General features: G+C 40.8%; 1 protein-coding gene across 4 annotated transcripts; it reads right to left on the bottom strand.

Annotated features, from left to right (window-relative positions):
* Positions 1 to 572: 572 nt before the first annotated feature.
* Positions 573 to 17,893, bottom strand: HSD3B2 (hydroxy-delta-5-steroid dehydrogenase, 3 beta- and steroid delta-isomerase 2). Of its 4 annotated transcripts, none has more exons than XM_023503512.2 (4): positions 17,669 to 17,893; positions 13,787 to 13,972; positions 6,586 to 6,750; positions 573 to 1,782 (listed from the first exon to the last, which is right to left on the bottom strand). In XM_023503512.2, exons 2-4 carry the CDS (start codon positions 13,941 to 13,943, stop codon positions 971 to 973), a joined length of 1,134 nt encoding a protein of 377 aa, XP_023359280.1. In that variant the 5' UTR covers positions 13,944 to 13,972; positions 17,669 to 17,893; the 3' UTR covers positions 573 to 970. The 4 variants fall into 4 exon arrangements, with proteins under 4 accessions (XP_023359280.1, XP_031823245.1, XP_031823243.1 ...); XM_031967385.1 differs by having other exon boundaries at positions 13,787 to 13,969; XM_031967383.1 differs by lacking the exon at positions 17,669 to 17,893 and adding an exon at positions 14,472 to 14,626.
* Positions 17,894 to 18,129: the final 236 nt, after the last annotated feature.

Below are 18,129 nucleotides of genomic sequence, written 5' to 3'. Positions count from 1 at the left end.
TTACCATAAGTGTGGAGTAAGATCCAGGGACTCACAGAATGTTGGAGGGTGAGGGGGGAGCCTCTCTACTATCTTCCAAACTTGTTCCCCTTTGGAGGAATTAAATAGGATGATCTGAAGGATTACCTCAAGAGAAGGTGGGACTCAGCAGAATGAGAAAATTGGGTCAATTGTTGATAAGGTAATGTGGAGCCTGTGGATTTTCTGGGTTTTTTTTTTTTGGTAGTGTAAAATAAAGACCACTCTATTACCAAAATACATTTCAACTTTGTGGACTTTTATGAGAGTTGGGGGACTGACTGTTTATTCAGATTTATGGAGAGACAAACATAATTGCTCCCAGAAGAGTCTCAAAGTGAGATTAAAATGAGCTAAAGAGGTGACTTTTTTTTTTAAAGAAATTCTTTAAAAATAAAATCTGGGTACTTGGGGTGCTCTGCCAAGGGCTGAGTCTAAAATAGAGATGAAACTCCATTCTTTAGCATGGTAAGGGTAGACATTTGATTTTCCTGGCAATGGAAGAAAGTCTGGGCAGGGGTTATCTTAAATCCTAGGTGTAGGCAAAATAGATCTGTTAGACATTTTTCATCATCTTTATTAAACATGAATTAAAATTTTGTACAGATTAATATGCAAAAGCTTTAAAAACACAAAAGTGATCTATACTATGATAGATATAGAAACCCAAGAAACAGGAAACCATAGATACCTTGCTATTTTATAATATCCTTTTCAGAGCAAAAATGTGTGGCTTTGAAATCAACTTTAAAGTGAATAAATGAGCTTGTATTTCGTTTCATTTCCTTTTTTCAGCCTGTCTTCTCAGGGCTTCATTGGGTGGGAAGGAAGAAAAGGATGCTAGTGAGACATGGCCAGAAATTTGCTAAGTAGGGGAGGTACTAGAATAATGTCCCATGAAGGGAAGGGCCTAAAGCAGTCCTGAACCCCCGTCCCTAGTTTCCTGTCTAGATCAGGGGGTCTTTATCTTTAGATTTTCTCTGTTCTTTGCCAACAATGTGCCTACCCACTGACTGGTTTTCTTTCTGGCTTCAAGCCAGCTGACCCGAGGCTCATAACCCAAATCCTTCTTGGCCTTCTTGCAGGATAAGGTGAAAACACTGTTGGTCAATGTTAGAAAATGGCAATTGAAGGGAGGTTCATAAATGAAAATAGGGGATAGCATGAAACTTATCATCTCCAACACGAAGGCTGCCCAGTATAATAAGGTTAGAGGAATGCCTAATTTTGAGCCAAGTTTGAAGCCCCATTCCTTGCTCACTTCATAGTTAAATTCAGAGTAGCTCTGGGGGGGTGTATCATCAGTGATGAAATAGAACTGACCCCCAATGCTCTGCGCCTTCTCAGGGTCCCGCAGGGCTCTGAGCGCCAGGACATGTGCCCAAGCCACATTATCAACGTACACTTGGTTGGCCATGGAACCCTTACTTTTCCTTGTAAAGGTCTTATCATTCTTAAGGGCGTGGTTTATTTCGTTTTGGAGAAAAATGCTCCCCTCCCCATAGATGTACACGGGTCTCAAAGAGCAGGTGCGCAGGACGGTGCCATTCCTAAGAAGCTGCCCATCGGCTGCCAGCACGGCCTTCTCGGCCAGCTTCTTGCTGTAGGGGTAAGCGTTGCTCCATTTGCTCTCAAGGAGGTCGTCCTCGTGGCCATTGCGGACGGACTTCATGTACGAGTTGGGGCCGGCCACTTCCACAGAGCTGGTGTAGAGGAAGACGGGTACTTCAGCCGCGATGCAGGCTTCCAACAGGAACTGGGTACCTGGTGAGGAAGCAGAAGGTGAGGGCGAGGGACCCAAAAAGGAAGACTCTCAGGTGGGCAAGACAAAGCCAGCCGTAGCAAGAACACTTTGGTTTGTGCAGCTCAAACTTTTTCATATTGGCTACAGCTCCAATGCATCAACAGTTACAGTTGGCTTATCCATCCCATCCGCTGTTTCATTGAGAACTAACAACCCACGTTCTTTTATTTAATTAAAAAAATTAGTCACTGTACACATATCTCAGGGAAGTGCCATAGACACAGTGTTTTTTAGCTGTCAGTCAGTGATTGGTCAAAATCTGAGATTTTTGAAGAAATTTAGGCTGAGTGATAGTAAAAGACTAAGAAGTGATTGAAGGAACAGATATTAGGAGTAGTGATTGATATAATAAAGTCAGGTATTGTCTTCCCTTTTCTCCCTTTGCTGATGTCATCTGCTCACATAGATTTAGCTACCTCTTTGCTGGGGACTTCCAAATCAACATATCCAGCCCTCTTTTCTCTTCTGAGCTCCAGCATTTTCCTCCTATTTGCCGGTAATCTCTATTTCAGTCAACATGGATCTTAGGTTATGTTACCAGAAACATAAAACAGTTCCAGCTCTCAGAATTTACAATCTTCTGGGGGAGAAAATATGCAAATATATACAAAGCAAACTATATACTGGATAACTAGGAAATAATTAGCTGAAGGGAAGCTGGCATTAATTAATATTAAAAGAAGTTGGGAGAGGCTCTTTTTTTCTTGTTGAAACAATTGGGGTTAAGTGACTTGCCCAGGATCATACAGCTAGGAGGTATTAAGTGCCTGAGATCAGATTTGAACTCAGGTCCTCCTGACTTCAGGGCTGATCCTCTATCCACTGCACCACCTGGCTGCCCCTAGGCTTTCTTATAAAAGATTAATATTAGTTGGGACTTAAAGGAATCCAAAGAAATTAATAGAGTTGAAGAAGGCGAACATCCCAGACAGGTCAGGACAGTCAGAGAAAGTTCCCAGAACAGGGAAAGGAAGTGTGTTATTTGTAGAACAGTCAGTCAAGCATCATTGGATCAAAGGGTACATGGTGAGGAGTGAAGTATAAAAAAGACTAGAAAGACAGGACCTGGAAAGGTGCAAGGTGTATCAATCTAACACTATTCAGAGCTTTATGCTTCACTTTGTTATGTTCATTTTTATTATTTGTTTGGATGAAGGCAAATCAGATGACATGATGAGACTCTAAAAACAAAACTGTCCCTCCAGCCTGGATCATATGGATCATATTCTGAATTTCCCTTGGCAGATAGATTCCTAAATATTTTATACTATTGGTAGTTCCTTTAAATGGGATTTCTCTTTGTAACTCTGTTGGATTTTGTTAGTGATATATAAGAATGCTGATGACTTATGTGGGTTTATTTTGTATCCTGCAACTTTGCTAAAGGTGTGGATTATTTCTAATAGCTTTTTAGTAGAATCTCTGGGATTGTCTAAGTATATCAATGGATCATATTCAGTGAGTGAAATTTAATAGGGATAAATGAAGGAAAATAAGATGACATAATGATAATCTTAAAAAAAAAGTCTCCCTAAGCTAGATCATATGGATCATATCTAATTAGTGAAATTTAATAGGGATAAATGTAAAGTTCCAAATGAGTTAAAAACAACTGTATAGAAACAGAATATTCATGTGAAAAAGGATCTGACATTTTTAGGGGACTGTTAGTTCAACATAAATTTACATAGAAGTCAAAAAACTAATTAATGATGGGGTATAACATCTAGGGGAGATGTAGTGATATTCCTAAGGTCTCCCTCCCTGGCCTCCGGAGTGCTGCTTGCAGTTCCACAATCATTGCTGGCTGTCAGATAACCTATCAAAGATAAAGTTTCTGAGACAATAATGAGATGCATAGGAGACCACTTCTCAACTCCATCTCTAAGCCATAAAATTTGCATCTCAGTGGCATGCAGCACTTGGTCTCTCTACCTTTTTTTTTCTATAAATTTACCTTCCTGCCCCTGGTTCTTTGCAAAATTCTTTGGAACTTAATAATAAAGTAATAAATCTTTGCCCCTTAACTTGGAGACAAATTGAGTTTGTGAATTTTTTTCACCATATCTGCAACACTAATCTGGGGATCTTAACATTATTGGGGTGTCTGTCACCTCAACATTTAGGGTCCCTCAAAGAAGCATAATATCTTGAACAAGGGATCTTACCTTTTTTCTTTTTTGGGGGTGTCATGGGACTCTGACAATCTGGTAATGTTTATGTAATGAGGTCTTCAGTGTTGGGTATGGTTGTCAGAGGAATTGATAAAAATTAATCCCTGAAGCAGGCAGGGAGAAGACACCGATAGAGATTAGCTCTCTGGTCCCTCCTTTTGGGGAGATTCTAGTCAGAAATCCAAGTTATGTCAAATGCATGAGATCCACCCTCTGTAGGAGTCTTAGGCAGCCTTAATTTGCTATGATGCCCTTCAGAAATCCCACTAATGTTCTTAAGGTTAAATTTTCCCTAGAAAATTTACCATAAGGTCTGTGATTTCATCGCTACCTTCCTTAGGGTCAGTTTCTACCTCATGATGTTTTTCCCCTTATTCCCTCCTCCATGCCCTATCATATCCTGTGGTACCCCAACCTTATGGGGTGTTCAGTTTCTACTGAGCAATGGTGATTTCTACTGGGAAACTTGTCTTTCATATGCTCTCCCACTCTATTTCATATTTATCATCCCCAGTGTCTATTGTATCTCTTCATTTTGTCTGTAACCTATTCCCCTAAATAAATCTACCTTTTGCCAAAGAGAATGGCTATTGTGAATTCTTTAGTCAGAATCCCAACTTTGGTGTCTACCATCATCTGGTGTCTATATCACCCACATCACATGGACCTTTTCTCAGAATAATGGTTTTAAATCCGCAAAATAAAATAAGATTACAAAAAGAAATAAATTATATTGATATACAGTTAATGAAATATTTTTAAAAATCATAGGCTCCCTAAATATCATATATATCACATATATCCCTATATATCATAAATTTCTTGGAATCTGCTTCCCAGGTTAAGAACCCCAGATCTAGAATAAGGTAGGTTATAGTATGACTACCTTCTGCCCTAGTCAGCCACATATGGAGTTTTGTAAGTACAGACAGGTGCTGCATTTTGTTGTTGAAGATAGAGCGTGAAGATAAATCCTAGAGTCAGGTTGTCCTAAATTTAAATCCAGTTTAAACCATTTTTGCCTCAGTTTCCTCATCTGTTAATGAGCAGGAGAAGGAAATGGCAAAATTCTGCAGCACCTTTATGGTCAAAACCCCAAGTGGGGTCATGAAGAGTCAGACATGACTGGAACAATTGACAGCAACACTATTATTTTTGGAGAATCGACTGGGATTCTCCTTGAAGATAACAAAGTTCTTAGCTGTGAAGGAATAGTTGTTTTTTATGTGGGAATGTGTCTGAAGAAGGCGTGATTTTCATCCCTTGATTTGCAGGGAAAGTTTGCAGTGATTTAGTTTTTGGATTGGGGTTGAGGCAGATAGATGGAAATTGGTTCACTTAGTCCCAGGGGCATTAGAAAAGGACTACAGTCTCTGGGGACATTTCTGGGTAACCTTGGAAATGCTAAATACTATATGAAAAAAGATCTACTGTGAAGCATTCCCAGGTACCCAAAGTTCTGAGCTCTGGCAACTATGGTAGAATCACTCTGGAAAGGCTAAAAGTTGAAACACACAATCATCCCTTTAAATTGTGATCAGTTAGGTAAGTGAGCATTTCCATCTTGATGACCATGGTCAGAGTGACCCATTTTGGAGGAGCTGAAAACCTCTGTGGTGTCAAAAATTGACTGTACTAAGACAAAAGGTGGCGATTATGGGGCAGGCAGAGCCCCTTGAGATCTTCCAGGCCTGATCTTTTTTTAAAGGGAGATTAAGGCTACACTTAGAACAAGAAATCATCACCAAAGATTTAAATTCTAAAGTTCTATGCTTTGGGGGTATTTTTTGGAAATAATCAAGGTTAAATGACTTGGTCAAAAGCATATACCTAGTGCTTGAGGCTGGATTTGAACTCACTTAGTGGCCCTTCTACTTTTTTAAAAAGGCTTTTTCTGATTTCCTCAGTTATTAGTGCTTGCTCTCTTCCCCTCTAACCCATTCCCATCCTGCAGTAACTTTTTAAATTATTTTGTGTATATATTTGAACATTAAAGATGGGTCTTTCCAATTCTAGACCTAATACTCTATCCATTGACCCATCTAGCTGCCTCATAAGTGTTTAATAAATATTGATTGATTGATAATTGATTAAGGAATATGATGAAAGGACTGGGGTTGTTAAGCTGGATCTTCCCAATTCCAGACTAATGTTCTATCCATCGATCCTTCTAGCTGCCTCATACGTGTTTAATAAATATTGATTGACTGATTGATGACTGATTAAGGAATATGATGAAAGGACTGGGGTTGTTAAGCTGGATCTTCCCAGTTCCAGACTAATGCTCTATCCATCGCTCCATCTAGCTGCCTCATAAGTGTTTAATAAATATTGATTGATTGATTGATGATTGATTAAGGGATAAGATGAAAGAACTGGGATTGTTGAGATGGATCTTCCCAATTCCAGACTAATGCTCTATCCACTGATCCTTCTAGCTGCCTCATAAGTGTTTAATAAATATTGATTAATTGATGATTGATTAAGGGATATGATGGACTGTGATTGTTGAACTGGGCTCTATCTTCCAAGATGGTGGCATGCTACAGTAGGGGAAAGACACCACATCAGCCTGAGCAGCCCTCATACCTTTAATATTGACATTCATGATGGTTTCTTTCCTTCGCCATAGTCCCGTGTCAATGATGCACGCACTGTGAATTACAGCGGTGACTCCCTGGCAGGCTTTGTGGAGGAACTCTTTATCTAGAATGTCTCCTTGCAGCAGAGTCACCTTGGTCTTGTGCTTGAGCTCTGAAGGAATAGAAGGTGGGTTAGTAGGGACCATTCTCAAAACCCCAAGGATGGCTGCAATCACTCCTTAAAGGACCAACGGAAAAGCTGACTTTGAAAATGGAGGACTCATCATCATTATCATCCCATTGCTGTGCAGAAGACCTGCCCCTGATCTCTGAAACTAGAAGCTGGAGCATGAGATGAGCACCTCTAAAAGGAAGGAGGAGGAGGGACCTGCTGTAGAAAGTGGATATTGAGCCGTGGCAGGGGGCTATTGTCCTTTGTTCTTAAGCAGGATCAGATTGACATTACAACCTGATTGTGGTTTAACAGACCGTAGAGATAGAAAAGATAGGGAACACTGAGTTATAGAGAAGGGGAAATCATTAAGAGAGGAGGAGAAAGAGACTAGAAGGAGGCCAAAAGTGGGTGGGAGGTAAGAAATGATTGGAAGAATCACATGGAACAGAGGGGAGGGAAGTGAGTGAAAGCCAAATGACCTTTCCCACAGTTTCCTTGAGTGCCAATTCTGCTGCTTTGTCCCTAGGATATACCCAGATAATCCAAAGGTGCTTCTGTTATGCCCTTCTCCTTTAATTTTTTTAGTTTGTCCAAGGCTACTCCAGAATGTCCAAATTAATTCTAAACCCTGGAGATATTCCAAGCAGGAGACAAGGTGAAGATATGAGAGAAATTAATATTAGAATATGATATTAATATCTAATGACTAATGGTGATCCCTCCTTTTTCCTTTTATTTCTTGAAAAGACCTAACTCCTACTAAAGTGGGTCAGTTCCCGAAAGTCAAAGCTAGGGATGAAATTGCTCCTGGTCCTCAAGGCATGTGCTCCTCAACTTTGGGAGGCCCAACTACAAGGACTAATTTCTGTTTAGAATTTAAATAGAATCTAATCTGAGTGAGTGAGCTCTTACTCTGAGGGAAGAAATACCTGTCCTTGGTCCTCTCCGTTGGAGGTTAGGGAGACTCAGCTCATAAACATAAAGGAAAAACCAGCCAGAAAAGTCTGCATGGAAATGACTTCCCCTCTCCAGATTGCTGGGGGGTGCTGAACTTCATAATCCAGCCACCTTTTCAGTTGTAGTTTTGCCCACCTTTTCATTAACTGTCCACCAATCAAGGTTGAGTTTCACTTATTAAGGATTCCCTTTCACGAGGTATTTAAGGCATTTCAGGGTCTCATTTGGGGCTCTTTGGTTAGTGAGATAAACTACTAATGATCAATTAACTCATTACTAGTCTAATTGATAAATTGATTATTAATTACCTGAAGTTTGTAATTTTTCAAATCTTATCTGATATTAAAGATAGGTAGCATTTATGCAGCATTTTAAAGTTTGCAAAGCACTCTAAATATGCTATCTCATTTGATTTTTATAACAAATTTTAAGGTAAAGGCTATTATTGTGACCATTTTCTAAGTGAGTAAACTGAGACAGAGCAGGTAGTTACTGGTGAGCCTGGCCATCCAGATCAATATCCCTACATTGATATTTGGCTGCAAGTCGTCTCTTACCCCCTTCCTGGCTGAGGGCTGTGACCATGAGAAATGGTATTTGCATCCAGTCCCTGAGGACAGATAAGAAAGGTTGTAAACTGCCAGTTACTCAAACCAAACCGGAGAAGAAAGTCCTACAGGAAGACCCCTTAGATACTCCCCCTCCCCCACTGGTTCACACCTGTATCTACCCTTTCCTGGAAATTTCCTACCCCCACCTGAATTGCTCCCTGAGGGACTGAATGCTTGTGGAGCCAGCTTTTCAGCACCAGGACCTTTATCAGCTTCTCTTTCTCTCCCTCCCGGACCTCCTCTCCTCCCCCCAGCACACAGGGCCTTGGGAAAGTCGGCACAGAAGTACCGGCTCCCGGCCCATTGCCTCCTGTCTCCCCTGTTTCTCTTGCACCGTTCCCCACTCCTCCTTCCCCTTCCTCTCCTCTGTCTCTCTCGCCTTGTTGTACCCGAGGTGGCGTCTCATACAATGCTTCGGGATCTGTCCAGCAACCCCCAGTTTTCCCCAAACCTGTCCTGCCTCTGAGGGAAATGGTGGGCTCAGAGGGGATCCCCTTCTTAGTTTATGTCCCCTTTTCTACAAATGACATTTATAACTGGAAAACTCAAAATGCCCCTTTTTCTGAGAAACCACAAGCTTTGATAAACCTTCTTGAGTCTGTTTCCCATACCCACCAGCCCCCGTGGGATGATTGCCACCAGCTCCTTACTAGCCTCTTCACTCCAGAGGAGAGAGAGATTAAGTTGAGGCTGGGAAAGCTGTGTTCAGACCCAGTGGGGATCCATAGAAGAACATTATAATTAGGTAGAAGCTAGCTTTCCCTGAGAGGCTTTCCTGGGACCCTCACTCCCATTGGGCTGCGCTTTCTGCTTATCCCAGATAGCTTCTCCAGGGCCTTAAAGCTGCAGCCAGGATGCATTAACGACTAAGATTTCTGGGTTATTCAGGGTGCAGAGGAATCCCCTGGGGCGTCCCTAGAACATTGTATGAAGCTCACCAGACCTGAAGTTCCAGGAAACTATAGATAGATCTGGGAATGTTGCCTTTGTTAGTCAATCTGCTCCAGACATAGGCAGAAAATTACAGAAGCAGGAGGGATTTGAGGGCATGAATATGTCCCAACTAGTCCAGATAGCTCCGAGACATACCAGCTGAGGCAGCAGGGAAAGAGTGGGCCGAGGCAACCCTGGCAGCCCTGAGAGAAGCAAGCAATTTCTCTAAGAGTTCTCCTGGGCACCCTCGTGGGCGGCAGTCACTGGGACCAGGCCAGGGCCCTGGAAGAGCGAATGCCCGCTCCGAAATCGTCCCAGGAACGTCCTGGCTCTCGAGGGGGACTGAGGCAGCTCTGGTTCTCCCTCTCCTTCTCTAGACCCCAGAGAACCTAGGGTATGCTTACAAATTAGGGGTCAGCCTGTCAAATTCCTGGTGGATACTGGAGCCACATACTCTGCTCTAACAAAACCTTTGGGTCCATTATCTCCAAAATCCACTCCTATACACGGTGTTACTGGTAAAATTCTTTCTTATCCCTGGACTGCTGAGCGCAGAGTCCATCTAGGGCACAGCACAGTTACCCCCTCGCTCCTGGTCATGCCAGACTGTTCATACCCATTACTTGGTAGGGACTTGCTCCGAAAACTTCAGGCAACCATCTCCTTTTCTGAAGACCAGGCTTCTGTGACCCTAAATCCTCCCAGTCCGAAGCACCTTCTGGTCACCCTCCAGTTTGAACACATCTCAGTGACTTCCCCTGTGTCACCCGCTCCTGCTCCCTCCCCCCTTCTCTCTCAGCTGCAGGCAGCTCTCCCTCAGATAATGGCAGAAAATAACCCCCAGGTCTGGCTGCTCATCAGGCCCCAGTGGTTGGGCCGCTTTTGGCCACTGCCTCCCCGTATCTGCCAGGCAGTACCCTGTGTGGAGGGAAGCCCTTCTGGGTACTTCTGTTCACATTGACCGATTGAGAAATGCTGAGAAATGACCTGCAAGTCCCTTTTGGACTTGCTTCCTTTTGGAATACCCCTTTGCTTCCAGTCAGGAAGCCTGGTCTGCAGACTTCCGTCCTGTTCAGGATCTTCAGGAAGTTACCAAAAGGGTTGAAACTATCCACCCCACTGCTCCTAATCCGTGCACTTTTCTCAGCTTGCTGCCTCCTACTCACGCTGTATATACTGTTCTGGACCTAAAAGATGCGTTCTTTCCAATATCCCTTGCCAGGGCCAGTCAACCTCTCTTTGCTTTCCGATGGAGAGATCCCCAGGGGAATTCTCAGGGCAGCTCACCTGGACTAGGCTTTACAAACTCCCCCACCCTGTTTGGAGAAGCTCTCCCTCTGGACTTCCAAGCCTTCCACAGGGAAGATTCTTAGTGCTCTCTGGTCCAGCATGTGGATGATCTTCTCTTTGCTTGTGGGCAGCTCGTGCCCTTTTGCAACTCCTTCAATCTTTAGAATACAGAGTTTCTGTTAAAAAGGCTCAGCTCTGCCTTCTAGGAGTCTCTTCTCTGGGCTATGTTCTCAAATCTGGCCACCGCTCCCTGTCTTCCGAAGGCTATCTTATCTATTCCGGTCCCCACTACTAAAAGGCAGGTTTGGGAATTCTTGTACTGTAGGTTATGGATCCCTCTTTTGCTGAGATAGCAAAACCCCTTTATTCCGCCATAGCTGGACAGGGTCCCCTGGTTTGGGGCTCTTGTTTGGGCCCCTGCCCTAGCTCTCCCCCATGTCACGAAGCCCTTTCACCTTTTTGTGGTGGAAGCTAGGGGTATTGTGAAGGGCATTCTGACCCAAACACTTGGCCCCTGGTGTCGGCCTGTTGCTTATCTCTCTAATCCAGGGGTCCTCAAACTTTTTAAATAGGGGGCTGTTCACTGTCCCTCAGATGGTTGGAGGAACGGACTATAGTAAAAACAAAAACTTTGTTTTGTGGGCCTTTAAATAAAGAAACTTCAGAGCCCTGGGTGAGGGGAATAATCATCCTTAACATCTGGCCTGCGGGCCATAGTTTGTGGACCCCTGCATCTAATCTCTATCTAGCCTCAGTTTCTCAGGCATTACAATAGAAAGGAAACAATTGGGAAAGAAGGGGAGTTTAAACAATGAAGTTTGTTTCTCAGAACTGACCCTAACTTTCTGTGTGATGTGGGACCATTATCTGACCTTACTTGCCATTCAGTTCCTCATCCACAAAATTGCCAAGCATGAGAAGCAGTGTGTAACATAGCGGATGTAGAGGAACCTCAAGATAGGAAGACTAGGGCCTTCAAGAGCTGCCTCTGAGAGTAAGACACTGAGCAAATCAGTCTGTCTCTTATTGCCCAAGCAATAGGGGTTCTTAACTTTTTGTGTCCTGGACCCCTTGGCAGTCTGGTAAAGACAATGGATTTCTTCTCTGAATAATGTTTTCAAATGCACACAATAAAATACACGAGGTTGAAAAACGAACCATTTTTATCTAAGTGTAATTATAAAAACATTAAATGCCAATATATAAATATAGTCATGAAAATATTCCAAAAATTCTAAAAACATTTTTAAAGTGCAGAAGTTCACAGCATATTTGGAACCTCTGGTTTTAGACTAAAAAATTACAAATTAGATATAATCTCGATTGGTAGAGACAGTTCCCACATTAGAAGTTCCTTATATCAGGGAAATCATAGTTCTGGTTAAAAAAAAATAGGGATAATCATCCAGACCATAACTAATTATCTCTTAGAGTGATTAAAAGGTAGAAAGGCTTGTTGAAAAATAAAAAAAATTTAAACAGTACTGCAGAGCAGTATCCACAAGCACAGCTCCGTCTACGTGACCTCTTACTGCTGTCCATTAACCCCTCAGCTTTCCCTAGCCTGGCTATCAGTTTCAGTGCCTTGAAACTCAGAAACCTGAGTCTCTCTGGCATATTTTTTTCATGGAAGTACACATACTTTAAATGAATGTTGCCTTTTTGTGCTTATGAGGAAAAATAATGGGAAGCAAACATATTGTGCTTTTTGTGCTCAAGGAAAAGAAAAAGGTAAAGGGCAAATATTGCATAAGTGTTTGGTATTTATTTAGTACTCTGCCAAAGCAGCAAGAAGCTGAGAAAAGAGAGAAATAGGGTCTTTGGTACCCATTTCCAAGGTTACAGCTCTTACCAGATCACAACTTGAAAAATTATCTCTGACACCTCCCCTTCTCCTAGCTCCAAACCAAACGGAGCCATCATTTACTTGAACAGAGAAAACACCTCAGCTTAGCAAATGAATGACTAAATACCTTGGCCTAGGGGATTCAAAAGTAGCTTACCTTTTCCCCTTACTAAGGACAAACTAAGGTATTAGTTCACATTCCAGTCATTTATACAACTTTAAAAAATGAGCTAACTCAGATCACAGAAAGCTAGTTTCAAAGTCAGAAAAGGAGAGCTGGACTCTATTCCTGGTTGGATCACAATAGTCTCTGCAGTAAGTTCATATCTAATAGGACCTTAATTTTCTTGTCTATCAAGTAGAGCTAACAAATGTCCTGTCTCCCTCAAAGAGTTGTGAGGATCTAGGAACATGCTGGGGTGTGAGAAGGGAGAAGGTTAAAAAAATCTTTGAAAAACCCAGTGTCAGAAATTGTTCAATTTTGCTCTGTACTACAGAGATTTATTTTTAAAAAGTGCTAACTAGTGAAGTTTAGCTATAAAATGTACTCTCCCCCCCCTTTTTTTTTAGCCAAATATGTATTTTTCTGGTGAGGAAAAACAAGATTAAGTTTTAGCTAATCAGTGAAGTTTGTGGTTTAGTGTTTCAGCTTTTTAACTTCCTAACTTTTTAACCAGCCCCTCTAATGCTGACTCATTCGGGTTATAATTTTATTCACTACTCTCTTTTCACCTTTCTTAAAGTGAAATAATAAGGAATAAAAATTAAATGGAGGAATGAGAAATTAGCTAATCTAGAAAGTAATTTAGAAGATTCTTTCTGTCCTGAATATTCCCCCAGCCTATATGGATTCCTGTTTCCTGCTCTAACAAAGGATTTCCAAATCTAACACTCTAGGGTTTCCTTTTTCTGGTTTGTTTGCCTTATGTCCTCCTGTTATTGTTCCCCTTTTCCTCCATTTAAAAAAGTGGAAACTGAGGGCCACTGCTTTGCTTATATAATTTCACAGTGACAAAGTTATGGCTAAAGGCTAGGTTTCTGGACATTCTCTCCAACGTCCCTTTCTCTCTCTGATATAATTTTTATTTTTTGTTGCATCTTTGGAAATCAAATAAATGAACAGCGTGTTTCCCCTAAGGTCCAATGTCCATGACCATTTGGGAGGCTCTCCAACATGAATGATAAGATCACAAGCATAGATTTAGATTTAAAAAAATTTTTTAGAAGCCATTGAGTTTAATCCTCTTGTTTTTTTATGTAAAGAAGCTGAGGCACAGAGAGATTCAGTGCTTTGCCTGGGTTTGCAGTTATTAAGTGTTTAAGGTGGGATTTGAACTCAATTCTTCCTAACTCTAAATCCCACAGGAACATACCCAGAACTATTGAGCTTACTCACCTGAAAATTCCAATAGTAATTGAGGGCTGAAGACTTTGTCCAGGAGCCGAATTTCCTCCAGCTCTTGTTCTTCCTCTAGCAAGAGGTGAACGATTCTCTGACCCAAAAATCCTCCTGCTCCTGTCACCAGACAGCTCCATTTATTCATCTGTAGCATAGTATCCAATATCTCTTGATAGAAAACTGCTGATGAAAACAGAGAACCTGGGATCAGTCTGGTGGACCTAGTCGGGTTTCAGAGAGAGAGATCTATAAAAGGAGTACCAAGCTAGACTCAGGCTTGAAAGATCTGGAAGTTGCAGAGAATCAGATTTTGGCTCACTCTAGGGGAAAACTTTCCTAAAGGATTGGAGATGGCCCAATTTGGAACAGGCTGAGTTCCCTGTTATCATAGAACATCAAACAACATCAGAATGTCCACACAGTCCAAAAGTATTAAAGAGAACTTCGGGTATCACTGGAGGTTTGTACAAGATCATCCTAAAAAAAAGTCCCTTCTACTTTTTAGTCTGATCCAATTCCTTCATTTGCATTTATTCCTAGAGGACCTCTTGCTCCCCTTAAACGAAAAGTGAAATAGGGGGCCAAGAAGGAAAGCCCCTCCCCGACCCCGATCCGACCACAGCCACATCTCCCATGCATATATCCCCAAACTAACTCCTGTTAGGTTGTCAAAAGACAGTACCTTTCAGCTCGGAATCTTGCAGTCTGATGAACAAGCCTGGATGCTGGTTGTCTTTTATCACTAAAGACAGATGGCTTGTTTCATGTCCCATTGATAGATAGGCTCTTGGGTCCTCCTCTTTGCCTTGGACCATGGGGCTTTTACCAAATTGTTTCTCTTTTTGATTACATGATTTCTCCTCCCCCTTTAAGCAAGGTCAACTTCATCATTGTTCCTAGGCTTACGTTGATCCCAAGGTCACTCCAGATATGGGAAATAAATTTACATCCACTTTTAGTAATAAGAGAACCAGTGGGGTGATGGAAGTCTTGGACAAGGGGGTAGTTGAATAAGATTGAGAGCTATTTTCCAGAAGAGCATTTCTGATTTGCCAGACAGGGATGTAGAATAATAGGTAAGAGTATTGGGCTTGGAGTCAAAAAGACCTGACTTCAAATCCAGTCTCAGAGACTTAGTAGTTGTATGATCCTTAACCTCTGTTTGTCTCAGTTTTCTCAGTTGTAAAATGGGAATAATATCTGATTTCAAGAGAAGACTTGTATAATTCCAGCATCACTTCAGGGAGAAGTTATCTGGAAGGAGAGAGATTTCCAGAGTCCACAGAATTACAGAATCTCAAAAGTGAAAGAGACTTAAATGACCATCTTGATCAAATCATACCTGAAAAAGAATCCCCTCCATACCATTCCCAAGCATATGTCATCCTCGTGCTTACTAATCTTTTTTTTTTTTCCTGAGACAATTGGGGTTAAGTGACTTGCCCAGGGTCACACAGCTAGGACGTGTTAAGTGTCTGAGACCAGATTTGAACTCAGATCCTTCTGACTTCAAGGCTGGTGCTCTATCTGCTACGCCAAATAGCTGCCCCTGCTTACTAATCTTGAGACAGAGAGAGATAGATAGATAGAGACAGAGAGAAAAATACAGAGACAGAGACAGAGAGAGGAGAGAGAGACAGAGAGACAAAGAGAGAGGAGAAAAACACAGATTTAAAGACAGAGACAAAGAGAAAGAGACAGTCAGAGAAACAAAAGGAGGCAGAGAGACAGAGACAGGCAGAGAGAAATAGAGACAGAGAGAGAGCAGAGATAGAGAGAGGGACAGGAAAGAGGATTTCAACCCTTGTATATTGTGATCCTGCGCTTTATCCTTCATTATACTTCCTGTTCTTTCCTGTGTTTTTTCCAGCTTTCTAATACCCTTCCTAACATGTGCTCGACTTTGGAACTAAAAGGAGTGTTCCTCATATCATTTGCCTAGGACAGAATGTACAACTCTATCCAAATCCTGGACACACTGTCCACACCTCTTTCTCTTTTTGCCTGTCTTTATCTCTTTATCTTGTCAGACTGCTGTTTCTGTCTCTCTTTCTCTGGTGGTTTTTCCTCCCTTTTTCTTCATTAAAAAGTTATGAACTTAACTATTATCATTAAAAATCTTCCATAAAAAACCAAAGATGATGGTACAGGAAATGGTGAATTTCTGTTTGGTAGTTTTTAATTGTGTATATTAAATGTATCCAAGGCAGTAACAAAATTGCTCAAATTATGTCCCCTTTTGGATTTCTTACTTGTTTAATTCTGTGTTTGTTGATATTCTATTACTGCTCATTTTTCCCTTTTTAAATTTTTTGACTCTCTATAACTGCCCACTAAATCACTTCATCTATAAGTAGAAACCATCTCTTGTAATGGTTATGTTCAACTGATTGATCACGCCTGAAAACCTATGTTTCATTCTCTTAAGTCTATTTCTTTTCCAAAAAATCAGTTATCAGCTTTTGAAAGTTATAATTGGTTGCTACTGTGATTAGAGCTCTGGAGCCTTTCAAGGTTATTATCCTCAGTGTTGAGGTCATTGTGGAAACTATCCTTCTGCTTCTCATTTCATTTTGGGCACTATGTTTCTCTTAATTAAACCTGACATTGAATTGGCAACTATACAACAATGTTGACCCACATTAATTTTGCACTTTTATAAGACCACCCCATCTTTTTTAGACAGATTGCTTTCTAGCCATATTTCTCTCATTTTGTACTTCTCATATTTTTTTTTCTCCAAACCAAGTAGAAGGCTGGATCTGGAACCTATGGTCTCTACATCTATCTTTAAGTATTGCATGAGTACTCATTGGGTGGATACTCATAATGTCACTATTTCCTATAAATGCTATCATACAATTGGAAGTCATAGATAGAAGTAACTGATCCAGTGCCGAACTCACTAGTTTATGATGCCCAAAGCTAAAAATAGTAGTAAAAAAAAATGCACAAGCAGAGAAAAGTACAGTGACTCTCTCATTTCCTTATCCCTGACTCTTTTACCGAAACCCATAATCAAAATAGATTTTGTTTTATTTTGGTTGTCACATTACATTGATAACATATGGAGCTTACAGACCATTAACAATTAGATCTTTTTCACACATGCTGAATTCTAAGTATACCATTAAATGGGGCAACTTACATTGAATCTCAAACACCTTCATAATCCAATTTGAGGTCCCTGACTTTGTCATCCAATGCATTATTCTTCCCAGCTTTGTTTCACTTTGCAAATTCAATGGGTATGTCATCAATGCTTTTATCAAAGTCCCTGGTAAAAAAGTATTTAAGTAGCATTGGACCAGACAGAGATTTTGGGGGTTCTCTATTAGAGACCATCTGCCAAGTATGCATTAAATACTAGTTTTTGAGTTTGACTGGTCATTTGGTTTTTAAGGTCCTCCTTTTTAAAGAAAATTAATTCTAAACATGCAAAAAATGAGAAAATTGATGGTGTGGGATTTCATTAGATGGAGTAATGACATATACATTGAAAATATCATGAAATGAGATGGTATACAGAATAAATATTAATTTTTTAAAATTCAAGCAAAGTCCCCCCAAAGATCTTATCATTAAATAGAAAAGCAACTACAATATTTACTGTATAGAGAATGGTACTGTATATGATTTTATTTTACTTATTATTTTTAATATATAATTATTATTTATACAATATGAACATTTGCATTTTATATTGTCATATTTGACTATCATCAGGTATTCATGTATCAGAAAATTCTGAAGCAAAATGACAGTATCTCTAAATCTCTCTGCTTTACATATTATTTAGATAAAAGTTCTTATAAATGAACCTACATCTCTCCATTTTTTAAATAAGAATGCTGTGAGATACTTTACGAAATGACTTACCCAAGTTTAGGTAAACCGTGTCTACAACTTGTAATGTTCTGACTAGCTTTCTGGAGGGCCTTCGGACCAGCCTTAGTCTCAGCAGAGTAATCACCACAAGAATAGTCAAGAATAAAGTCCAAAGTCTTTATTTTCTCCTTCAGTCGGTCTCCTTCACCTGGGGCGGGGCTAGTTTTCTGGGAGACCTTCAGATGGATTTTGGTCTAAGTGGAGGAATGCAGGAGGCAGGAGAGCCACCAGGATGGTGGGAGATGGAATTTCTCTCTTCCAGTCCTTATTGGTCCTTATATATCTTATTACAATTACATCATTATAGCACACTCTGCATGTGTGAACTTAGAGAACCATTACATCACCATGCTAACTACTAAGTATATATGTAAACTAGATAATCATTGTCTCATCAATTCCTCCTAGTGAACACCTTCTTTCAAGTATACTTCTCCGGAGTTCTGGCTCTC

Source organism: Sarcophilus harrisii, chromosome 4, assembly GCF_902635505.1.
Source record: "Sarcophilus harrisii chromosome 4, mSarHar1.11, whole genome shotgun sequence".
In the NCBI taxonomy this organism is placed as follows: Eukaryota; Metazoa; Chordata; class Mammalia; order Dasyuromorphia; family Dasyuridae; genus Sarcophilus; species Sarcophilus harrisii.
Note: the sequence above shows the minus strand (reverse complement) of the source record. Positions and strands in the feature narration are given on the sequence as shown.

Coding starts and splice junctions, on each gene's coding strand:
- HSD3B2 (XM_031967383.1), bottom strand. CDS start 14,604: ATGGTCCAAGGCAAAGAGGAGGACCCAAGAGCCTATCTATCAATGGGA. Junction 6,751..13,786: donor ATTACTATTGGAATTTTCAG/GTGAGTAAGCTC, acceptor CTATTCCTTCAG/AGCTCAAGCACAAGACCAAG. Junction 1,783..6,585: donor CATGAATGTCAATATTAAAG/GTATGAGGGCTG, acceptor CTTCCTCACCAG/GTACCCAGTTCCTGTTGGAA.